At 41.0% G+C, this 26495-nt stretch overlaps 1 protein-coding gene across 3 annotated transcripts in view; it reads right to left on the bottom strand.

Moving 5' to 3' along the window:
* THRAP3 (thyroid hormone receptor associated protein 3) overlaps positions 1-26495 on the bottom strand; it is a 50856-nt gene that overhangs the window by 17760 nt on the left and 6601 nt on the right. For 2 of the 3 annotated variants that reach the window (XM_007538761.3, XM_060205872.1), the window contains exons 2-4: positions 14471-14574; positions 5997-6157; positions 995-1900 (exon numbers count right to left, since the gene is read on the bottom strand). In XM_007538761.3, coding sequence (XP_007538823.1) covers positions 995-1900; positions 5997-6133 — 1043 coding nt within the window. In that variant the 5' untranslated portion in view covers positions 6134-6157; positions 14471-14574. The remainder of the gene's footprint in view (positions 1-994; positions 1901-5996; positions 6158-14470; positions 14575-26495) is intronic. The other variant, XM_060205873.1, reaches the window with a different exon arrangement.

Raw genomic sequence — 26495 nt, 5'->3', positions numbered from 1 at the left:
TTTATTATCTGGCACACGTGGTGCTGGGGATCAAACTTGGGGCCTCATGCTTGAGAATCTAGTGCTTTATCCTCTATGCCATCTCCCAGGCAAAACTTACATTTTAATGTAGGCTTACAGAAGACTGGAAGCTGCCAAGTACAGATTCTGAATATTTCATTTGTACCATTAGTGGTGAAGTCTAATCAAGTTATAGTTGCATCAACATGGCAGAAAAGAATTAAAAGTTAGCAGAGCATCATCATAGATGACGTGCTAGTAAAACAAGAAAGATGGGGGGAAAAAAAGAGGAAACCATTTGCCAGGTAAATTCCTCCCTAACATATTGGTCCTCATATAATTTCCCTACATCTCTGTCATCCCACTAAAAACCAACAACCACACAAACAAAGATTCAGGTTCCAACTCACCATGTCCCCCAGGATAGAAAGACGAAAGCACTGGCATGTCCTCTCCTAACAAGCAGCCTGGTTGGCTTCTATGGGACACACACCCACCTTGTGATTTTAAAACAAGGCTTTCCTGGACTAAGCCTCGGACTTTCCTTTCTCATTCTGCCCAGTCTCCTCAGCTGGAGATTGTGAGTGTACGAGGGTGCAGTTCTTCACATGATGGGCTGATGCAGATCAATCACAGTAGATGATGGGTCAGAGAGGATTTAATTGCTCCAATAGTCATTCACTTTGGCAAAGACCATATTTTTTGTGATAGCTGACCCACAAATTTCTACTGTTGTCTGGCTTATATTGGTAGAATCCAAGGCAAATTTTAAATGTGAAAACATCACTGCAGAGTAGTCTAAACAAACTTTATGCTGCAATACAAATTCAGGAAGGTGGGAAAACTAGAGTTAAGCTAAAGGTTTCCTAGGGTGATGCTTTTTAAAGTTTGCTGATGAAAAGTTCAGGAAAAGGGGACTACCATTAATCAGAGCTCTTAGATCATATTACAGTTAAACTACTAACTGGTGAGGTAAGGGAAACAAGATACTTGCCTCTTAGTATAGGCCGCTCCTCCAGAAGCAGCACTGTCATCCTTCTGAGATGAGCCATATGCGGAGCCAGTAGTTGGTGGACTCTTACCCACAGGGCTCTTTTTGGATGGACTTAATGACCCAGAGCCATGGTCAAACTGACCTTGGTGTGTCCCAGCCTGGTACCCAGAACCACTCTGCAGAGTTGAGCTCATTTGGGAAGTGCTGGAAAGCGGAGGGCTAGGTTTTGGCACAGGACTAGGACGTGGTGACCGCCGCCTTACCACCACAGACTGGAGGGGGCTTTTAAGAGCAGGGCTTCTCTCCCGGGGACTCAGCTCAGAAACTCCCGAGGCCCGTGATGCAGAACCTGCACTGTAAGTGGTGGCATCTGGCCATGGCTTTGAACTCTCAGATGCTTTTGTATCTTGAGAGGAACTTCCAGAGAATGTCTGCTCCTTGGTGTCATCTCCCTGGTTATCACCGGCAGACTGAGATGGCCGGCTATCTTTGGAAGAGGACTTCTTTTCCTTTGCAGACTTGCGCTTAGAAGATTCCACTCGGCTGTGGTTGGAGGAGGAACGAGAGGATGAAGAGCGCCTCGACCTGTCAGAGGAAGACTTATCGGAGTTTCTGGAATGGCTCCTGGACCTCGGTGAAGGTGACCTTCTCTTTGGGGACCGTGATCTGGAACGACCCCGACGAGGACTGTATGCTTGCCGGTAATTCTGCCAATTTGAGCGGTAGTTTCCATAGCCTCCTCGGTTATACTGGCCCCATGGATAAAAGCCTCTGTTACGCCCACGAAAATAATATGGCCTTCTATAGCCTCTGTTGTGACCTCGGAAATCCCGATTTTGATACACTCTTGGGTGATTTCTCTCTCTATTATGAGCTGGAGAATATGATCTGGAACGAGACCTGGAACTGAGAAAGAGGGGATGGGGGTGGGAGAAGGCATTTAAAATTTCCTACACAGCTTTTTTTTCAAGGAAAAAAAAAGTCAATAAAAAGGTAACATTGTGAAATGTCTGTTCTCTTGTATCATTTTTTTTTTCCTGTATCATTTATTTTTAGTTTTGTTTTCCAGGAAAGGGTAGAGACCACAAATGCTACATTAAAAGGCAATGTATTTCTACAGTAAGCAAAATAATATTAAAATGTTCTTAATGGAGTAAACTAAACAAAAGCCATGCAATTTTAAAAGTACTGCTTAGAATTTCACAAGGACATGGGTCACTAGAAGTGCGGAAGAACTACAAGTTGTGGTTTCCATACATGTAACTATGTCCTCTGGCCTCTAAACTACATTAACACCATTCTATCAACCTCTTTGCAGGTTGACTTCTTAAATTCACTAATGAGTGAACTATATATATATTTTTAAAAAATCATTACAAGCATAAATCAATAATAGTTCAACAGGGACTTGGAAAATATATCTGTTCAAAGAATAAAACAATGCCTTTTACTGGATTTTGGAAATAGTCGTTTCTGTGGCAGAGCTACAGGACCTTGCCTAGGTGCCACCAGAGGGCACTACCTGACCACAAGACACAGGAGGTTGGCAAAGAAACTCTTTTAACAAGTCTCACCATCTTTCAAGTCAACCTAAAGCCTAGTGTCATAATGTTCATTTAGCAATATACTGTGTTGTCAGAAAAGTTGTGACGTACTTTTGCAGAGAAAAACATGTCATGACTTTCCCAATAACCCAACAGTACTCTAGCTTAATAAAGCTATGTTCCCCCAAAATGACAAAAATTCAATAAGAACTAAAGTTTGTAAAAATGACTGTTCATGAATGTCAGGTAACTCAATGTAAGGAAGCTTTTGTTTTCATTAAAAAAAAAAAAAAAATCAAACTGTTCATCAGATAACGATCTCCTAAGGTTCTTGGCTACCATTTCTCTGTTAGCTTTGTTTTATATCATTAACATTAATCAGTACTTCTAAATAGCTAAACATAGTTAATAAATAACTCCATTTAGCAAATGTGACTGTCTTTTTAAAAATCAAACAAAATTTCATTAAGTAAAATACAGTTAACAATAATAAAAAAACATAAAGTGGAATTGGCTCTCTATTATTTACTACCCACAGTACTCAGTTTCTTTTTCTACTTCAAGAACAAAGGCTACTGGTAGTGCTGCTTATTAAAGTACAATAAAAAAAAAAACTTACCTTCCTCACTTTTCATTCATTCGAAAACAGTAACAATATAGAAAAGGAGAGAGAGGCAGATGCAGGCTATGAAACTGAATGTAATTCAATTTAATGTCTATACTCGAGGGAGGTGATGCACCACCATACTAAGGGGGAGGTTAATTCATATTCCCATCCTCAGAGGCTACTGCTGCTTCTGTCACCAATTACTAGTGAGGCCCTGTGGCATACTGCATCCAAAACACGCAGTCACTGCACAGATGCAGGAACATGAGTCTCTGCAGATTGCAAATGAAGTTATTTATGAGAAGTCTCTTAGAAGAATACAGTCTGTGAAATACAAACAAACAATCAATTTTCTCCAATTCTGTAGAACCAGCAATTAAGTTGTTTTAAAGGCATGGTTTCCCAAACTCTCTGGATAGTATAGTATCCTTGTAGGAGAGGGAAAAGAAAAAGCAAAATTATGAAACAGATAAGCCAGAAATAAAAACTGAACATTCAATGGCAACTTTATCTGTTTCTAAAAACAGAAATCAGACTAGCATCATAAAAATGTTTCCTAATAGAGAAATTTCATCTAATAACAACCTCTTAGGTTTAAATAACTCTAGCTCCACCTCAGCACATACCTGTCCAAGATATTTCCCTTCATCTGCCAAGTTTCTGACCTCACCAAATGATTTGTAAAATAAGAGATTTAATTAGACAGATCTGCTCAGAATTCAAGTACTTAAATACTTAACATTATTTAGCTTGGTCTGTGTGCCTGAATTTTGATTGTACAGCCTCTTTTTCTCCAGGATTAACACTGGGGCCCAATGCCTGCACTACAAACGCACTGCTCCTGGAGGCAATATATTTTTTCATTTTGTTGCCCCTGCTGTTTACTGTTGTCATTGTTGTTGGATAGGACAGAGAGAAATCGAGAGAGGACGGGAAGACAGACAGGGAGAAAGAAAGACACCTGCAGACCTGCTTCACCACCTGTGAAGCGACCCTGCTGCAGGTGGGGAGCCAGAGGCTCGAAACAGGATCCTTACACTGGTCCTTGCGCTTTGCCTGCTGTGTTATCACTCAGCCCCCAGCCTCTTGCTTTTAAAGCAGTTACTTTAAGTTGTATTGACTAGATTAAGCTTTTAAAATGTTACCTTTCTGAATCAAATGAGCTAAAAGCTTTTAACTGAATCAAATCAAGACACTGGGCACATGGCAGAAGTTACTGAGAGTCTTTGCTCAGTCTCAAGTGGCCTTGGTAGAAACTTTTGAGGTAAATGTATTTCTGGGTTTTTCTTCTTTTCTGAGGCGATAAGAAGCTGTGATAGAATTTTACATACAGACTCTGACATAATTGGGCTACAGACAAGACTTTAGTCCAGGGCTTACCCAAGTTTAGTATGAAAATGCATGTCCAAAGTCCATGGGAAAGGAACTGATTACCTTCACAGTGTAATGTTACCTTAATACACACAGTGTTTATTTGACAAGGAGACAAATTTTACAATTTCCTATTCTACATTACGTAAAAGTCATCAATACTTGTGTATAACTATAATGTGTATGAAGTCAATTTGCAGACAGGCTTCTCACAGATCTTATTTTTAAAAATTAACTTGTCTTTATTGAGGGGTGAGGGGTGTCCCACCACTTGTTAAATAAACCTTTTATTAGTACTATATGGAAGTGGAAATCATCAAAAATAAAATTTACTACTTTTCCAGAGATTTACTTTCTCTTATTGTGGAAGCAAGGCCTCATGCATGTACTATTTTACCACTCTGGGTCACTTTCTCATTCAGACATATGAGAGACAGAGAGATCACAGCACCAGAATGTCCTCTATTGCCACAGTACCTCCCAATGTGGTGTCATAGATACAAGTGCCCTACCTCGTAAACTATCTCTATAGCCCCTGAGGTTTACTTTAAATTGGTTATCAATTCACTTAGGAAAAGGATTCTAGATATACATCTGAATAAAAAGTAAGGGTTTTCAAGTGGCAAAACTGAGAAATTTCTTGCCTAATGCAATTCTGACAAAAAGAAAATTGTGCAAAGATCCCCCTTTGGTATTTAAACATCAACATTTCCCTAACTTACACACAGAAACTTGTATTTACTGAAAGGTTCTTATCTACTCACAAGAGAAAAATGAAAGCAGTTGTAAAGAATGAAAAACCCAACTCACAACACATCAAAAGAAGAAAGACACGGGAGGTTTGGCATCCTATTCCAAGACATAATTGTTATAGGGAAATCCACCTAAAGGTGTGAAAACTGACTGAATTAAAGAACATTGGCAATAAACTGAGAATTATTTGCACATTTAGGAAGACAAAGTGATGTCTACAACAATAATTCTAGATAGTTTAAGATATATTTTACCAAATAGATGCAGCTTGTTAGAAATTAGCACATGATGTATATATACAAATGATTCCTGATAAGGTTTTAAAGGTTTTAGTGGTATAAGACTTCTTTTCCTTGCAATGTTGATCATACTATTAATCCTCTTAGCTATCCTTTCTTTGCTGATGATCAAATAAACTTTGGTCCAAGTCTCATGAAAAATAATCAGGTGAAGAGATTTGAAGGAAGCAGCTCAAAATTAAATGCTTTCTTTCAAAGTGGATGAAAACCAGTATGTGCTGGTAGAAGAGAAAAGGAATTAGGCAAACAGTATGGTAATTAATGTTGATTTGAATTCGCAGCATTTGAAGAGACCTGTCACCTTCTCTCCCAACCCTCCACCTTGAGCCAGTCCCCACTCTATTTGACACTCAGAGAAAGACTTTAATAACCGCAAAATCTTTAAAGACCCACACTAACCAATGCAATGGTATCTCACACCTCCTTACCTCAGCCTGCGCTTCCTTGAACGAGAGACAGATCGACTTCGAGATCGAGACTTAGAAAATGAACGAGAACGAGATCTTGATGCAGATCTTGAACGAGAGGAGCGAGATCCAGACTTGGATTTGTTTGTTTTTGACATCTCTGAAAAGGTTTTCAGTTACACCTAATGCAATAAAAAAAAAATCAAATGAGTTATTTTGCAAACTTAAATTTCTCTGGAAACTAAAAACAAACAAAACATGGCTCCAGGAGGTTGTGTGAGTAGGGCAGTGAGCTGGAAACATAAGATCCTGAGTCCAGTCCCAAGCATCTCATGTACCAGAGTGAAGCTCCAATTCTCTGTGTTAATAAAACCTTAAAAAAAAAAAAAATCCAGATGAAAATAGTTTAAAGATAAAAAGGGGAAGGGAGGGAAGGCAGTGGCACAGTTGGTTAAATGTATATATTACAGTGTGCAAGGACCCAGGTTCAAGTCCCTGATCCCCACCTGTATGGGGAAGCGTCATGAGTGGTGAATCAGGGCTGCAAGTGTCTGTCTCTCTCCCAATTCTAGGTCCCCCTCTCCCCTCTGTCTCTAGCCAAAATAAATAAATAAATAAAAAACACCAAAAATGGGACAGAGGTTGCTTGATGGTGAAATACATGACATCTATGTGTGAGGCCTTCTTCACACCACTATCATGTTAATTCAATTATTTCCCCTTTATACTCTCCTATACCAGAACTCTGGGTGTCTTTCAAAAGAGACATCTGAACTATTATATCATGTGTCTTCCAGGATCATCAAAGATGACAAAACTATTTGTAGTGAATAGCCAAACAGGTCAAAATTTAGGATTTATTCTATCACAATTCCATTTTACTGAACCACAGGCTAGTGATTCAGTTAAGCCCAATAAATCTAGTTATTATTCCTGGACTGTAATGGAAAAATAACAATGATCAAATATTTCACTCTCCCCTTACTGCTCACATTTTGTTATTCAAATCTCAGCTCAAAAGCTTTATTTTGTGAAAATACATTCTGTTTTTCTGATTTGTCATTCAGCACATTTCAAAATTCTTTGGGTTCATTCTTGCTGACAAGGGGCTTTCTTATGTTTCAAATTTAAAGATATCTTTGTTTGCCAAGTAACATCTCTGTCCAATATTCAAGTTTAGCGTGAGCCAGAAATAAAAATCCTTTTAGATCACTTACACAATAGGTGAACAACATCAGACTTAAAAGCGGGTTAAGCGCATGTGGCGCAAAGCGCAAGGACCGGCATGAGGATCCTGGTTTGAACCCCCAGCTCCCACCTGCAGGGGAGTTGAGTTGCTTCACAAGCAGTGAAGCAGGTCTGCAGGTGTCTGTCTATCTTTCTCTCCCCCTCTCTCCATTTTTCTCTGTCCTAACCAACAATGATGACATCAACAACAACAATAACTATAACAATAAAAAAAACCCAGCAACAATGGTGACAAAAGAGAAAATAAATAAAAAAGGGAAAACTCTTAAAACTTCCAGATTGGAAAATTAAGATGCTAATTTTCATTACGACAAAAATTTTCATTTCATCTAAATATAAATAAAATCAAATCTAACACTTCTATAAATGTTATAATTAAGCTGCTAAATACCACACGAGTCACAATACCACATCTACTACTTCCGAAATTTCTTTCTTTTAATATTGAACTTCTTTTCTTATTTTACTTATTTATTTTGCCTCCAGGGTTACTGCTGAGGCTGGGTGCCTGTACTACGAATTCACTGTTCATGGAGGCCATTTTTTTCTTTTTCTTTTTTTGTTGTTGTTATTGTTGTCATTGCTGCTGAGGGGGATAGAAAGAGCTACCACCCAGCCGCCCCCCCAATTTCTTTTTATTTAATGAGTACAGAGATACTGGAGCACTATCAACTCTGACTTACTGTGAAACTGGGGATAGAACCTGGGACTTCAGAGCCTCAGACATAAGTATTTTGCGGTAGCGCAGCAGATTAAGTGCATATGAAGCAGGCCTGCTTTCTTTCTTTCTGTCTGTCTATCTTTCTATCTGTCTATCTTTCCCTGTCTGTGTCTTCCCCTCTTCTCTCGATTTCTCTGTGCTATCCAACAGCATGACAATAATAACAACTACAACAAGGGCAACAAAATGGGAAAAACAGCCTCCAGGAGCAGTGGATTCACGTCAGCAATAACCCCGTAGGCAAAAAAAAATCTTTAGCATAACCATTATGCTGTCTCTCCACTGCTATTCCTAAATTTTTATTTTCTTTTTGATTTTTTTTAAAAGTACGACTTGTGGGCGGGGGTGACAGCATAATGATTATGCAAACAGACTCTCATGCCTGAGGCTCCTAAGTCCCAGGTTCAATCCCCTGCACCACCATAAGCCAGAGCTGAGCAGTGCTCTGGTGTTTTTGTGTCTCTCTGCATCTCTGAAAAAAAAAAAATTTTTTTTTAAGTATGACTTTTTAAAAAACTTTTTTTTATTATTTTTTTAAATATTTATTTTATTTATTTATTCCCTTTTGTTGCCCTTGTTTTATTGTTGTAGTTATTATTGTTGTTGTCGTTGTTGGATAGGACAGAGAGAAATGGAGAGAGGAGGGGAAGACAGAGAGGAGAGAAAGACAGACACCTGCAGACCTGCTTCACCGCCTGTGAAGCGACTCCCCTGCAGGTGGGGAGCCGGGGTTTGAACCGGGATCCTTATGCCGGTCCTTGTGCTTTGCGCCACCTGCGCTTAACCCGCTGCGCTACCGCCCGACTCCCTAAAAAACTTTAAGTATTTATTTTCCATTTTTGTTGCCCTTGTTGTTTAACATTGTTGTGGTTATTGATGTTGTTACTGAATAGGACAGAGAGAAATGGAGAGAGGAGGGGAAGACAGAGAGGGGGAGAGAAAGACACCTGCAGACCTGCTTCACCACCTGTGAAGCGACTCCCCTGAAGATGGGGAGCCGGGGGCTTGAACTGGGATCCTTACACTGGTCCTTGTGCTTTGCGCCACCTGCACGTAACCTGCTGCACTACCACCCGACTCCCTCATTGTTTTTTTTTTAATAATTATTTATTTATTCCCTTTGTTGCCCTTGTTTTATTGTTGTAGTTATTCTTATTGTTGTTGTTGTCATCATTATTAGATATGACAGAGAGAAATCGAGAGAGGAGGGAAGGCAGAGGAGGGAGAGAAAAATAAGACACCTGCAGACCTGCTTCACCACCTGTAAAGCGACTCCCCTGCAGGTGGGGAGCCGGGGGCTAGAACCGGGATCCTTACGCAGGTCCTTGCATTTCGCACCACGTGTGCTTAACCCGCTGCACTACCGCCCATCTCCCTTTTCTTTTTTTTTTTTACTAGAGCTCAGATCTGGTTTATGGTGATGGTGGTTGTGGGGGGACTGAACCTGGGAATTTGGAGACTCGGGCATGAGTCTCTTTACTTAACCATTACACTACCTAACTCTGCCCCTGAATTTCTTGGTTTTTTTTTTTCTTTCCCTCTAGGGTTATCCTCGGGGCTCCGAATCCACTGCTCATTATTCTGAAATACCCAATGCTGAGGGTAGAATTTGGGACCTCATCTTATGAGTCCAATATATACATACATATTTTAAATATTTTCCCCTCTTTTGTTGCCCTTGTTGTTGTAGTTATTATTGTTGTTACTGATGTCGTTGCTGTTGGACAGGACAGAGAGAGAAATGGGAGGAGAGGAAAGGGGGAGAGACAGACACCTGCAGACCTGCTTCACCACTTGTGAAGCAACTCCCCTGCAGGTGGGGAGTCGGGGGGCTCAAACTGGGATCCTTATGCCGGTCCTTGCACTTTGTGCCACGTGTGCTTATCCCACTGCAGTATCCAACTACCCTTATTTTTATTTATTAATGAGAGAGAGAGAGAGAGAGAATGGAAGGAAGAAAGAAAGAACCAGACATCAGTTGGTACATGAGCTGCCAGGGATTAAACTCAGAACCTAAAGCTGAGAGTCCAATACTTTATCCACTCACTGCACCACCTCCCAGACTACCAGTACGAAGAAAATTCTTCAACTTGAAATACTGAACAGAGGACTCTGGTATTATCTGCTTTAAAAATGTGTAGTTAAAAAGGGAGAACACCCAAATAAATCGGATAGTAAATGAAAGAGGAGATATCACAACAGACACTGCAGAAATTCAACATATCATGCGAGGCTTCTATGAACAACTATATGCCACCAAGCTAGAGAACCTGGAAGAAATGGACGATTTCCTAGATACCTACCAACTTCCAAAACTAAGTCAAGAGGAAGTGGATAACATGAACAGGCCCATCACAGCTAATGAAATTGAAAACAGTTATCAAAAATCTTCCCAAAAATAAAAGTCCTGGACCAGATGGTTTTACAAATGAATTCTACAAAGCTTTCAAAGAACTAATACCTCTACTTTTAAAAGTCTTCCAGAAGATTGAAGACACTGGAATACTCCCTGCCAGCTTCTATGAAGCCAACATCACCCTGATACCAAAAGCAGACAAGGACACAACCAAAAAAGAAAACTACAGACCAATATCTCTGATGAACATAGATGCGAAAATATTGAACAAAATTCTAGCCAACCGGATACAGCAGTATATCAAAAAGATTGTTCATCATGACCAAGTGGGGTTTATCCCAGGCATGCAAGGTTGATTTAATATACGTAAATCAATCCATGTGATCCACCACATCAACAAAAGCAAGACCAAAAACCACATGGTCATATCAATAGATGCAGAGAAAGCCTTTGACAAAATACAACATCCCTTTATGATCAAAACACTACAAAAAATGGGAATAGATGGAAAATTCCTGAAGATAGTGCAGTCTATATATAGCAAACCTACAGCCAACATCATACTCAATGGTGAAAAACTGGAAGCATTTCCACTCAGATCAGGTACTAGACAGGGCTGCCCACTATCACCATTACTAATGTAAATTGGTCCAACCTCTGAGGAGAACAGTCTGGAGAACTCTCAGAAGGCTAGAAATGGACCTACCCTATGACCCTGCAATTCCTCTCCTGGGGATATATCCTAAGGAACCCAACACATCCATCCAAAAAGATCTGTGTACACATATGTTCTTAGCAGCACAATTTGTAATAGCCAAAACCTGGAAGCAACCCAGGTGTCCAACAACAGATGAGTGGCTGAGCAAGTTGTGGTATATATACACAATGGAATACTACTCAGCTGTAAAAAATGGTGACTTCACCGTTTTCAGCCGATCTTGGATGGACCTTGAAAAAATCATGTTGAGTGAAATAAGTCAGAAACAGAAGGATGAATATGGGATGATCTCACTCTCAGGCAGAAGTTGAAAAACAAGATCAGAAACGAAAACACAAGTAGAACCTGAAATGGAATTGGCGTACTGCACCAAAGTAAAAGACTCTGGGGTGGGTGGGTGGGGAGAATACAGGTCCATGAAGGACGATAAATGACACAGTGGGGGTTATATTGTTAAATGGAAAACTGGGGAATGTTATGCATGTACAAACTATTGTATTTACTGTTGAATGTAAAACATTAATTCCCAAATAAAGAAATAAATTTTAAAAATAAATAAAAATAAAAAGGTCAATCGTTTGCCAGCAAATAACTGTAACTCCAAATAAATTAAAAGTAAATTCCACAGTGCAACCTTAATCTACCTTTAATTACAGGACATGAGTAGTCCAAAACATTCCCACAGTGGGCTGTTTCACCCACTTGTTTTTCTTGGAAAGTGAGTACTTCTCAACAGCTTTAAAAAAATTACTACTTATCTTTCTCATAAATAAATAAAATATTTAAGAAAAAAAGTTACTATGAAAGGGGAGAAAACACAAAAACTATGTATGGGGAGTTGGGCAGTAGCACAGTGGGTTAAGGGCATGTGGTGCAAAGCTCAAGGACTGGCATAAGGATCCCAGTTTGAGCCCCTGGCTCCCCACCTGCAGGGGGCTTCAAAAGCGGTGAAGCAGGTCTACAGGTGTCTTATCTTTCTCTTCCCCTCCTCTCTCCATTTCTCACTGTCCTACCTAACAACGACAACATCAATAACAACAACAATAACTACAACAACAATGAAAAACAACAACGGCAATAAAAGGGAAAATAAACTAAAAAAAAAAAACTATGTATGGGGGGGTGCTTCATGAGTAGTGAAGCAGGTCTGCCGGTGTTTTTTTCTCTCCCTCTTTCCCCCAATTTCTCTCATCAAATAAAAATAGAAAGGAGGAAAGAAAGAAGGAAGAAAGAAATGGGGAAAGATGGCCACTGGGAGCACTGCTGGCACCAAGATCCAGTGATAACCCTGATGGCAATAATATATTTTTTTAAATCAACTGCCTAGCTATAAGGGGCCTACGTTTCCTAATAAATTAACAGAAACAAAACAAAAAAAATACATACACTTTTGACTAGTGCCCCCCAAAAGCGAAAGCTCCTAGCTCTTGGAAGTCCACAAGTCACTGAAAAATTTTAAGCTCACTTCAACTGTTTGTGGTGTTTTGGGAAATATTTGACACTGATATTTTTTAATTTATTTTTTATTGTTGTTGTACTTGTTGTTGATGTCATCGTTGTTAGATAGGACAGAGAGAAATGGAGAGAGGAGGGGAAGACAGAGGGGGAGAGAAAGATAAGACACCTGCAGACCTGCTTCACTGCTTATGAAGCGACTCCCCTGTAGGTGGGGAGCCGGAGACTCAAACTGAGATCCTTACACCGGTCCTTGCACTTTTTTTTTAATTAAATTTATTTATTGGATAGAAACAGACAGAAATCAATATGGCGATAGAGAGGGAGAGAGAAAGAGAGACACCTGTAGCACTACTTCACCACTCGCAAAGCTTTCCTCCTGCTGGTGGGGACCAGGGGCTTGAACCTGGGTCCTTGCGCATTGTAATACGTGCACTCAACTAGGTGCACTGCCACCTGGCCCCACTTTTTTTTTTAACCAGTGCGCTAGTGTACTTTTTATTCGAGTCCTTCTATCAACTTCCTTTACTGAGAATATCTATTTTAGTTTACTTATTCTAAAAATGGACCTGTTTGTAAGACAAATTCTCAACAGTCTTTCCTAATAGCTGTTTTCTGGCTGGAAAGATAATTAAGTTCTCTTTAAGAACTGATTTATTTATGAGAAAGGTAGGAGGAGAGAACGAAAGAAGCAGACATCACTCAGGTATGTGCCGCTGGAGGTTGAACTTGGGACCTGATGGTTGAGAATCCAATGCCTTAGCCACTTTGCCACCCCCCGGACCACGCTCTGATTCCTCTTTAAGTAACAAAACCAACTTTCCCAGTGTTAACCTAGGTGACCTCATAAAAAAGGTCTTCTACACAAACCGTGGTCAGTCTACTAAGAATGTGCACCATCTATTATTTGTGGACCTAATTTTCAGTATATGTCAACCTAAATAAAAAAAATGCATGTCACCAGCTTGGTGACTGACTATGCCGTGAGGACCTTAGTGAATACAGTTAGCAGTTACTCTTCGAGGACCCTAGGGCAACAGGCAGTACCTAAGCGTGACTCTAGTCTCCATTATGGGAAACCTTTTAAAAAACCTAATTAGCTAACTGTGACACTTTTTAAAGATTTATTTACTGCTTGTAACATATGAAAAAGTAAGTTTCACAAAAGGCAGAGAGAAGAGAGAAAGCCAGAGCACCAATCTGGTGAATGAGGTGCTGGAAAGTCTTAAACCATTTTCCTAGCCTAATAATTTTTCTTTAATTTTTTATACTTATTTATCCATTTTCCCTTTTTGTTGCCCTTGTTTTATTGCTGTAGTTATTGTTGTTATTGATGTCTTTGTTGTTGGATAGGACAGAGAGAAATGGAGAGAGGAGGGAAAGAGAAAGACAGACACCTGCAGACCTGCTTCACCGCTTGTGAAGCGACTCCCCTGCAGGTGGGGAGCCAGGGGCTTGAACCGGGATCCTTCCACCGGTCCTTGCGCCTTGCGCCACCTGTGCTTAACCCACTGTGCTACTGCCTGACTCCCACAATTTTTTATTATTTTGTATTATCCAGAGAATTTTACTGGGGCTTTGAATGAATACATGCTAGACCATCACTCCAGTGCGTTTTTTGCTTTGTTTCCTTTTCTCCAACTGCTGGGAGCTGGGGGTAAGGACATAGAGAGAGATGGTGAGACAAAAGCACTGCTCTACCTTTTGCAAAGCTTCCTCCCATATGATGCTCCCAGTTTTTATCACGCCCCTTGCATCACATGAGAGCACCGTGCATGGTAATCATGGGAAGCTTCATGAACACTAGGAATAGGATCACAGGACAGCAAAGCTACTTTATTGTGTTGCTTCTGTTTGGTAAACTCAAAAACAACATTGCTTAATCAGAATCTGGAACTCCCATTAAGAAATATTCTAGATAAACAATTAATACTTAACTTAGACTAGTTTTATGTCAGAGTAGTTACTGTTAGTTCCTTTTATCACAATGTATTTACCTTATTTGAACAATGATTCGACTTGCACCAAATTCCAGACACAACCTCAAAAGAATATTGGCAGTGTCACCGATTTCTCCAATTTACAAAGACAGGATACAATTCTGGAATAAGAAGAAATAAGTAATACATTAGCTACCCCGTCCTTGCAGATTACCTCTTTTTACAATGATGACAGAAACAGAGGAATAAGGGAAGAGCGGGGACAGACGCCTGCAACCTGCTCCAACACCAGTGAATCATTCTACTCTTCCCCAGCAAATGGGGCCTGGGGACTTGAACCAAGGACCTCACAAATGGCAACTCGTTCACTTTACCAGTTTCACTACTGCCCAGCCCCCTGCAGATTACCACTTGAAATCTGTAAGGAAAAATCTAACTTTTGCCCTCAACTCTATTTAGAGGCTTCTCTCTCAAAGCATGTTAGTTAGAGAGGGTTTCTGTCTGTCTCCCTCCCATAGAATTCAATATCCACCTTCCTTGCTTCTACTATGTGCACTTTCATGTATCTATTATATCTCCCCAGCCTCCCTCTTTTAATAGTTATTAGACAGACAGAAATTAAGAGGGGGGAGTCGGGCTGTAGCGCAGCAGGTTAAGCGCAGGTGGTGCTAAGCGCAAGGACCAGCATGAGGATCCGGGTTCGAGCCCCCGGCTCCCCACCTGCAGGGGAGTCGCTTCACAGGCGGTGAAGCAGATCTGCAGGTGTCTGTCTTTCTCTCCTCCTCTCTGTCTTCCCCTCCTCTCTCCATTTCTCTCTGTCCTATCCAGCAACGACTACATCAACTACAACAACAATAAAAAGACAACAAGAGCAACAAAAGGGAAGATAAATAAATTTTTTAAAAATTACAAAAAAAAAAAAAAAGAAATTAAGAGGGAAGGGGTGATAGAGAGGAAGACACACACACTTGCAGTACTGCTTCACTGCTCGAAAAGCTTTCCTCCTGCAGGTGGGGACTAGGGGCTTGAACCTGGGTCCTTGAAGATTGAAAACTAAGCACCCAGCTGAGCACAAATATAACTATGTGCAAGGACCCAGGTTCCAGCCCCTGCTCCTGATCTACAGTCAGGAAGCTTCATGAGCAGTGATGCAAGTCTACAGGTTTCTCTCTCCCCCCTCTACCTTTTTTAAAAAATTATTTATTTATTAATGGATGGAGACAGAGAAACTGAGAGGGGGAGAAGGAGATAGAGACACCTGCAGTTCTACTTCACCACTTGTGAAGCTTCCCCTTGTAGGTGGGGACCAGGGGCTTGAAACCAGGTCCTCGTGCACTGTAGCGTGTGTGCTTAACCAGGCACATCACTGCCTGTTCCTTTTTTTTCTTTTTTAACCAGAGCACTGCTCAGCTTTGGCTTATGGTGATGCAGGGGATTGAATCTGGGACTTTAGAGCCTCAGGCATGAGAGTGTCTTTGCATAACCATTATGCTATTTACCCCCTTTTAACTTCTCTGTCAATATATATATATATATATATTATCTTTCATGTGAGATTGGGGACCAGGTGGTGTTGCACAGGGTTAAGCACTCATTACAATGCTCAAGGACCCAAGTTCAGGTCCTCAGTCCCTACTTTCTGGGTGAGAAGCTTCACAAACAATGAAGTACTGCTGTTGGAAGTGTTTCTCTCTCCCTGAGACTTGGTAATGTTTCCCAGAAAATTACAAGGCAAAATAATACTTTAAAAAATATTTATTTATTTATTCCCTTTTGTTGCCCTAGTTGTTTTATTGTTGTAGTTATTATTATTGCTGTTATTGGAGTCATCATTGTTGGATAGGGCAGAGAGAAATGGAGAGAGAAGGGGAGGACAGAGAGCGGTAGAGAAAGATAGACACCTGCAGACCTGTTTCACGGCCTGTGAAGCAACTCCCCTGCAGGTGGGGAGCTGGAGGCTCGAACCAGGATCCTTTCACCAGTCCTTGGACGGTAAAATAATACTTCTATGGGAAACATACCACAACATATTTACTTGAACACTGTATCACAAGTGCTTGTTAAGTTTTGATGGTACTAAATAAACACTGCAATCTCTATCCCCACACAAACTTCAAATGAACATATTCTGAGTTCAAGCTCTACCAAGCTACACAACAAGGAAGTAACTCAGTAGATGCTCTGCATGTGTGGGGTCAAATTTGATCACACCAGAGAGCAAAAAAAACAGAAGTAGAGATAATTTACTGGTATAGAGTGGTAGTTTGCCTCTTTCTCATTAAAAAAAAAAGGGGGGGTGAAGAGGTGACTCAGTAGTATAATGCATCCTGCACTTGTGTGAGGCCCTGGGTGTGATCCCCAGTCCCATATAAAAAAGGAAAACAAATGAAGTTATAGTTCTAGCATATTTCTAACTGTGCAACTGAGCAACATCCATCTAACCCCCCCCCCCCCCGCCATACACACAATTCAGCTCTGGCTTACAGTAGTGTGGGGGATTGAACCTGGGATCTCAGAACCTCAGGCATGAGTCTGTTTGTATAACCATTATGCTATCTCCCCTGCACCCTCAATCTAATCTTGACTGAAAATTCACAGTATAATAGCATGGTAGATGGTGGATATCAAGAAAATAAAGACCCCCACACCTATGGACAACTAATCTTTGACAAAGGTGCCCAGACTATTAAATGAGGAAAGCAGAGTCTCTTCAACAAGTGGTTTTGGAAAAAAATGGGTTGAAACATGCAGAAGAATGAAACTGAACCACTGTATTTCACCAAACACAAAAGTAAATTCCAAGTGAATCAAGGACTTGAATGTTAGACCAGAAACTATCAGATACTTAGAGGAAAATATTGGCAGAACTCTTTTCCGCATAAAATGTAAAGACATCTTCAATGAAACGAATCCAATTACAAAGAAGACTAAGACAAGCATAAACCTATGGGACTACATCAAATTAAAAAGCTTCTGCACAGCTAAAGAAACTACTCAAACCAAGAAACCCCTCACAGAATGGGAGATCTTTACATGCCATACATCAGACAAGAGGCTAATAACCAGAATATATAAAGAACTTGCAAATCTCAACAAGAAAACAAATAACCCTATCCAAAAATGGGGGGAGGACATGGACAGAATATTCACCACAGAAGAGATCCAAAAGGCCGAGAAACACATGAAAAAATGCTCCAAGTCTTTGATTGTCAGAGAAACGCAAATCAAGACGAGATACCACTTCACTCCTGTGAGAATGTCATTACATCAGAAAAGGTAACAGCAGCAAATGCTGGAGAGGTTGTGGGGCCAAAGGAACCCTCCTGCACTGCTGGTGGGAATGTCAATTGGTCCAACCTCTGTGGAGAACAGTCTGGAGAACTCTCAGAAGGCTAGAAATGGACCTACCCCTATGACCCTGCAATTCCTCTCCTGGGGATATATCCTAAGGAACCCAACACATCCATCCAAAAAGATCTGTGTACACATATGTTCTTGGCAGCACAATTTGTAATAGCCAAAACCTGGAAGCAACCCAGGTGTCCAACAACAGATGAGTGGCTGAGCAAGTTGTGGTATATATACACAATGGAATACTACTCAGCTGTAAAAAATGGTGACTTCACCGTTTTCAGCCGATCTTGGATGGACCTTGAAAAAATCATGTTGAGTGAAATAAGTCAGAAACAGAAGGATACCTGAGGTTCCGAAGTCCCAGGTTCAGTCCCCTTGCGCGCACCCTAAGCCAGAGCTGAGGAGTGCTCTGGTGTTTTCTGTGTCCTTTTCTTCTGCATCTCTTTCAAAATAAAATAAATAAAATACTCAAAGGCCTGATCCCGATTTAAAAAATAAAAAACTACAACAATAAAACAAGGGCAACAAAAAGGAATAAATATTAAAAAAAAAAAAAAATGCAACTAATCACAAAAAAGAAAAATTTGGAAAAAAAGGAAAAAACGTATAGCATGCTGCCCAATATTCCAAAGATAGCAGCAATGTGCCACTGTAAGTTGGAAATCATATCCATGTGATAAAAAACAAAAATAAAAGAAAATAAAGAATTTTACAAATGCCTTCCAAATGATGGATATGTTCAACTAAAATTAATGCAAATCATATGCCCATAAACCAATATTAATATTTGACAGTACCTATCTGTGTGATAATCTTTAGCCACCAAGGTTATCACTGGGGCTTGGTGCCTGCACTTAGAATTCACCACTCCTAGGAGTCAGGCAGTGGCACAGTGGGCAGTGGCTCAAGGACCAGCATAAGGATCCCAGTTCGAGCTCCCAGCTCCCCATCTGCAGGGGAGTAGCTTCACAAGTAGTAAAGCAGGTCTGCAGGTGTCTGTTTTTTCTCTACCCCTCTGTCTCCCCCCCTCTCCATTTCTCTCTGTCCTATCCAACAACAACGACATCAATAACCACAACAATGTTAAACAAGGGCAACAAAAGGAAAAAAAAAAAAAAAGAATTCACCATTCCTGGATAACTGGCTAAAGAAGTTATAGGATAGATACTCCATGGGATACTACTCTGCAATCAAAAAGGATAATATTGTGACAAAATGGATGGAACTGGAAGTGACTATGCTTATTTGAAATAAGTAAAGAGATGAAAGACAACTACCACATGATTTCATTCATATGTGGAATGTAGAGAACTGGTACACATAAACAAGAAAGAGAAAGATGGAAAGGAGCAAACTTTCTAAGACTTGTGAGAATTATAATGGTTATATTAGGAATGTGGGACGGTAGGGATATAGAACCCTGGTGGTGAGTGTGGTGTGGAACTATACAATGTAGTCTCATAATCATGTAACCTAATCACAACCAAACAAAAAACTGAAAAAGAAAGAATTCTGGGTCCACCCGACCTCCAAAGCCAGTAATTCTTAACTAAGATATTAAGTTGGTGGTCTGGGAGGCGGTGCAGTGGATGAAGCATTGGACTCTCAAACATGAGGCAGCACGTGTACCAGAGTGATGTCTGGTTCTTTCTCTCTCCTCCTATCTTTCTCATTAATAAATAAATAAAAGCTTTAAAAAAAAAAAAAAAGAAGAAAGAATTCTGGGTAACAGCGGGTTAAGCACACAAGGTACAAAGTCCAAGGACGGGCATAAGGATCCTGGCTCTAGCCTCCGGCTCCCCACCTGCATGGGGGTCGCTTCATAAACGGTGAAGCAGGTCTGCAGGTGTCTACTGTTCTCTCCTCCTCTGTCTTCCCCTCCTCTGTCCTATCCAACAACACAGCAATAACAATAATATACAACAATGGCAACAAGAGGGAGAAAATAGCCTCCAGGAGCAGTGGATCCATACCCTGGAGGCAAAATAAGAAAGAGAGAAGGAAAGAAAGAATTCACCATTCTCTGGGGCCATTCTTTCCAGTTTTCTTTTGAATGTGATAGAGACAGAAATTGAGAGAAGTGGCAGAGAGATACAGAAAAAAAGACACTTGCAGCACTGCTTCACCCAGGGAATAAGAACTTTTAGATAAATTAGACAAGTTCTATTTGTTTTTATTTGTAAATAAGCAATGAAGGGGCTCCGTGGTGGTGGTGTCAGCATACCTAGTGAGCACACGTTATAATGCACAAGGACCCAGGTTCGAGCCCGCAGTCCCCACCTGCAGGGGGAAACTTTCACAAGTGGTGAAGTAGTGCCCCCTTCCCTCTAGATTTCTGGCTGTCTCTATCCAATGAATAAATATAAACTAAAAAAAAAAAAAAAAAACAGCAATAAAAACTGAATTCAGTTCAAGCCCCTGGCTCCCCAGGCGGTGAAGCAGGTCTGTAGGTGAAAAAAAAAAAAAAACTGAATTCATGCTAGAATAAGTTGTCACAAGCAAATTATGTCATTCTAAAGAATTCATAAAGCACAGTTACCTTGGTGATTTCTATACCCAATGTCCACATTTTCTGGTTTAGTTAATTCTAGGAAATAAATTTATTGTGGCCAGAGAGGTGACACAGTAGCTGGGGTGTTGGCCTTGGGAGTACAGGGTTCCAAGTCAGAATCCTGGCATCAAATATACCAGTGAGATACCCTGGTATTCTAGTTCTCTCTCCTTTATGCTCGTTGTGTGTGAGTGTGTATGTAATATTTATTTATCTACTTATTTAAAAGATAGGAAGAGAAAGAACCAGACATCATTCTGGTATATGTGCTGCTGGGGATTGAACTCAGGACCTCATACTTCAGAATTCAATGCTTCCTCTAATGTGCCACCTCCCAGTCCAGGTTAATATATTTTTAAAAGGAAAATAAATTTACAGGTGCTTTTTGTCACTGATGTTAACTCAATAGCAACATAGAAACAGAAAGAACCTTCACCTCCCTCAAAATTCCAAATCCAAACAACTTAAATGCTGACTACTCAATGAGTAAAACAGACATACACACAATTTGTAACAAGAAATGTAGTCAGGGGAAAGAAAGAAAAAAAAAAAAAAGTTTTAGGCCGGCCAAAGAGTTCACTTGGATAATGTGCTTCTTTGCCATGTGTACAACCCAGGTTCAAGCCTGGCCCCCATCACATTTAAAGATGCTTTGATGCTGTGGTGGCTATTTTTGCTACTCTATCAAAAACAAACACCAAACACTCAAATATATTTTCAACAGAAAACTAAATCATACCAGAATTACCTTATGAAAAGATGAATTTTGCAAGCACAATACTTTATGATGAAAACAAGCACGAGGCGGTGGCGGGGGAGACAGCATGATGGTTATGCAAACACACTCAAGCCTGAGGCTCCTAAATCTTAGGTTCAGTCCCCTTGCACCACCATAAGCCAGAGCTGAGCAGTGCACTGGTGTTTCTATCTCTCTCCCTCTCTCTCTGCATTTCTCTAAAAAAAAAAAAAAGCACCAGGGGTCCGGTGGTAACACAGCTGGTTAAGCACAATGGCACAAAGTGGAGGATCACATAAGGATCCCGGTTCAAGCCCCAGCTCCCCACCTGCAGGGGAGGTTGCATCACAAGTGGTGAAGCAGGTCTGCAGGTGTCTTTCTCTCCCATCTGTCTTCCATTCCTCTCTCCATTTCACCCTGGACTATCCAACAACAATGACATCAATAACAATAATAATAACCACAATAACGATAAAACAAGGGAAACAAAAAGAGGAAAAAATAGCCTCCAGGAGCAGTGGATTTGTGATGTAGGCCCCGAGCCCCAGCAATAACCCTGGAGGCAAAAAGAAAAAAAGAAAAAAAACAAGCACCGAAAATGTGTATCCAGGAGCAGGAGAGGTGGCTCAACAGCTAAACAGAAGCCTTTCAGGTTCATGGCCCCAGGCGCAATCTGTCACCACATGGGAGCAGCAAGAACAAAACAAGTGGAGCTCCTCACACAAGAATAGACTGAAGGGGAGAGGGTGCTGGGAGGTGACTCAGAGCCAGTACATGAGACCTTGAGTTCTATCACTGATGCTGCATTAAAAAAAAAAAAAAATGAACGTAGGTTGGGAAGATAGCACAGCAGACTTCCATGTCTGAGACCTGGCTCAGTCTGTGGCACCACCATATGCCAGAGCTGATCAATACTCTGTTCTCATTCTTCTCCCATTAAAATAAAAATTTTAACCATGTACAGGACCTAATAATTTAGACTTGAACAATGGTTTCCTCCACAGTGAAAGTAGTAAAATAGGATAAACAAACCAAGAGACAAAGACTATATAACCCTACAGTTGTTGAGTGATATTTAACACCCAACAAGGAAACCTGAGACATTGTTCCCAGAAAGCACATCTTGCTTGGCAGCTCTCAGATTAGTTACCAAAATAAGATCAAGTGAGAATGGCAAGGGCAAAATTCTAGCATTATTATATATACACACAAAGTTGCAGCATACTGTATTTAAAAAAAAATTATCTTTGGATAGAGACAGAAACTGAGAGGGGAGGGAAAGACAGAGTGAGAAAGACAGACACACCTGCAGCCTGCCCTGCCTCACCACTGGTGAAGTTTTTCCCCTGTAGGTGGGGATCAGGGGCTTGAACCTGGGTTCTTGTGCACTGTAATGTGTGTGCTTAATCAGGTGCACTGGCCCACTATACTGTACTTTTGACCAGCATGTTTCCTAATAGCCAGAAAAGTAATTTTTAAAAACTTTTTTAATATTTATTTTTCCCTTTTTGTTGCCCTTGTTTCTTATTGTTGTTGTAGTTACTATTGTTGTTGTTGGATAGGAGAGAGAGAAATGGAGAGAGGAGGGGAAGACAGAGAGGGGGAGAGAAAGATAGACACCTGCAGACCCGCTTCACCGCCTGTGAAGCGACTCCCCTGCTGGTAGGGAGCCGGGGGCTCGGACCAGGATCCTTTCTCTGGTCCTTGTGCTTTGCACCACGTGCGCTTAACCTGCTGCACTACCGCCTGACTCCTGAGAAATAATTTTCTTGACAACTCTGAAATTAAATAATTTTATCTTTCACTTTCTTTCATGGTTCAAGTACACAAATACCTCAAAATACATCAGTCAGAGTAGGTACCACATTTTATTAGGAAGCTTGCTCTTTGAGCTAATCAGATTAAATTTTTTTCATTAAAAATCCTCTAAAATAGCTTTTAAAACAAACAATCATAACTGGCATGACAAAGGCATCTGCAACAGTTAAGTGACATGCAGATGTATTATTCATTCAATGAGTACCCACTGATGAAGCTCTTGAGACAAATACTTGGTCCACTGCTTCTGAACCAATAGTTCAACAATCTGTTCAGAGATTTCACTGCAACAACTAAGCTCAGGTAGAACTTAAGGCATTTTACATTTGATAATTTCTAAAGTGCTTAACAAGTAGTGTTTACTCAACTGTCACAACAGCACTAGATGTCCCTGGTTCCACCGCATCTTTAACTTACATAAGACAAGATTTTCACCACTTTTGTAAATTCAGATTATATAGTAATATTAAGAAATGATAAGGCTAGGGGGCCAGGTGGTAGTGCAGCCAGTTAAGTGCACCTGGCATGAAAGCAAAGACCGGGATAAGGATCCCAGTTCAAGCCCCTAGCTCCCAACCTGCGTGGGGGACCCTTCACAATGGGTGAAGCAGGTCTGCAAGTGTCTATTCCCCAACGCCCCCATCTTCCCCATCTCTCTTGATTTCTCTGTCCTATCCAATAACAGCAAGGGACACTTTGAAGCCGGCAGGCTCAAGAGTCTCTTTGCATAATCGTTATGCTATTATCTTTCCCACCCAGCAAAAACTCTGGCGCAAGTGATGCTGGTGACTAAATTTGGGACCTCAAGCTGGAGAGTCTGAAACCTTATCCACCGTGCCACTTGAGGTCACAATTAACTAGGCAAAGTTTTTTCTTCCTTTTTATTTACTATTATTATTATTATTATCATTTTATACCAGAGCACTGTTCAGTCCTGGCTTATGGTGGTGCTGGGGATTGGACCCTGGACCTCAGAGCCTCAGGCAAGTCTTTTGCACAGTCACTATGCTATCTCCCAGCCCTAAAACTCCTTGAATATTTAGGTTGCTCTTACACCCATTTTGCTCAAGACAGACCTGTTCACACCTGTTGATCCAGCACAATAATAGCATCCCCAACAATGTCCTGGTTCAAACAGATAAATCATCAAGCCATTAAATTAGTTTAGCAGTGGAAATCAAACACCCGGGGCCAGATGGTGGCAACCTGGATGAGCGCAAATGTTACAATGCACAAGGACCCAGGTTCGAACTCTGCAGGGGGAAAGCTTTGTGAGTGGTGAAGCAAGGCCGCAGGTGTCTATCTCTCTCCCTGTCTGTCACCCCCTTCCCTCTTAACTTCTGGTTCTCTCTATCCAATAAACAAAAAATATGTATGTGGAAAGAAACATAACACTAAGACAAACACCGCCATTAAATCAGGAAAAATGAATACCTGCAAACAAATGACACTCATCAGTCTGGGAGGTAGCACTATAGATAAAATGTTGAACACTCAGGGAGATGGGCGGTAGTGCAGCGGGTTAAGTGCATGTGGCGCCAAGCACAAGGACCAGCTTAAAGGTCCCGGTTCGAGCCCCCGGCTCCCCACCTACAGGGGAGTCGCTTCACAGGTGGTGAAGTGGGTCTGCAGGTGTCTATCTTTCTCCCCCCATCCCCCCATCTTCCCCTCCTCTCTCCATTTCTCTCTGTCCTAACGACGACATCAATAACAACAACAATAACAACTACAACAATGAAAAGCTATAAGGGCAACAAAAGGGAAAATAAAATATATATAAAAAAGTTGAACACTACCCATAAAGCCCTGAATTCAATTCCTAGTACTGATCTGGTTCTCTCTTGCTCCCTCTACCACCCTCGTTAATAAATAAAGCTTAGGGAGTCAGGCATTAGCGCAACAGGTTAAGCACAGGTGGTGCAAAGCACAAGGACTGGCGTAAGGATCCCAGTTTGAGTCCCGGCTCCCCACCTGCAGGGGGTCACTTCACAAGCAGTGAAGCAGGTCTGCAGGTGTCTTTCTCTCCATCTTCCTCTCCTCTCTCCATTTCTCTGTCCTATCCAACAACAATAACAACATCAATAACAACAATAACTACAACAATTAAAACAAGGGCAACAAAAGGGAATAAATATTAAACATTTAAAATAAATAAATAAATAAAGCTTAGAAGAAATGTCCTAACATCCAATCATTATCTTTTTTAGCCATGCTATGGTGTCACTGTCTGTGGTTAGGGAGTCAGCATAATGGTTATGCAAAAGACTTTCATACTTGAGGTTCTGAGGCAGAGCTGAGCAGTGCTCTGATCTCTTTCTCTTTCATTAAAATTAAATTTTTTTAAATATTTATTTATTCCCTCCCTTTTGTTGCCCTTGTTTTATTGTTGTAGTTATTATTGTTGTTGGATAGGACAGAAAGAAATGGAGAGAGGAGAGGAAGACAGAGAGGGGGAAGAGAAAAATACACACCTGCAGACCTGCTTCACCGCCCGTGAAGTGACTCCCCCTCAGGAGGGAAGCAAGCCGGGGCTCGAACCGGGATCCTTACACTGGTCCTTGCACTTTGTGCCACTGGGGCTTAACCTGCTGCACTACCACCAGACTCCCAAAATAAGTTTAAAAAGAAAGAAAGAAAAGAATGCAACCATGTGATGTGACCCAGTGGATACAGCAAATGGGGGATGAGGGCTTGAACACAGGTCTTTGCATACTGTAACATGTACACTCAAACAGGTGTGCCACCACCAAGCCCCAAGCATGACCAATCTTGTTAAACACAAGACAGCTCACCTGGTAAGGGTGTCTGCCTTACGCACACAACAAGGTTCAACACCAGTCCCTACAGCATGGGAGTATGGCACGGTGGTGTCTTTCCCTCTCTATCTGAAAGTTAGCTCAAGGTAGTGAAGCTGTGGCAACAACCTAAAAAAAATGTAGTGTAATATTAAATAGACAGAAAAAAAAATTAAAGTGAGGACACTAGAGACCTATATAACACATTTAGAATGGGAATAGCAAATAAAAATTCCTGAAAGTAATAAGGTATAAAGAAGCAAGCAATTGGCATTCTGCTCTAAATTAATGCTGTGGTGAGGTCTATGAACAACTAACTGGCAAGGACATTCCCCAACAGCAAAAAATGGCTGCTACAAAACAGTAACAGGTCCATCCATGGTTGCTAGATCTGGCTTTTCTTTTTTTTTTTTTTAATATTTATTTTATTTATTTATTCCCTTTTGTTGCCCTTGTTGTTTTATTGTTGTAGTTATTATTGTTGTTGTCGTCGTTGTTGGATAGGACAGAGAGAAATGGAGAGAGGAGGGGAAGACAGAGAGGAGGAGAGAAAGATAGACACCTGCAGACCTGCTTCACCGCCTGTGAAGCGACTCCCCTGCAGGTGGGGAGCCGGGGTTCGAACCGGGATCCTTATGCCAGTCCTTGTGCTTTGCGCCACCTGCGCTTAACCCGCTGCACTACAGCCCGATTCCCAGATCTGGCTTTTCTTAAGCAGCCTGGATCCACATCTTCACAAGCAATTCTCTCTCTTTTTTTTTTTTAAATGTTGACAACCAGTTCAAATTTGCAACACTGTGTGAGCTAAATAAAACACATCTGCAGACA

Source organism: Erinaceus europaeus, chromosome 13 (assembly GCF_950295315.1).
Source record: "Erinaceus europaeus chromosome 13, mEriEur2.1, whole genome shotgun sequence".
Lineage (NCBI taxonomy): Eukaryota > Metazoa > Chordata > Mammalia > Eulipotyphla > Erinaceidae > Erinaceus > Erinaceus europaeus.
This window is presented reverse-complemented; position numbering and strand designations above follow the sequence as displayed.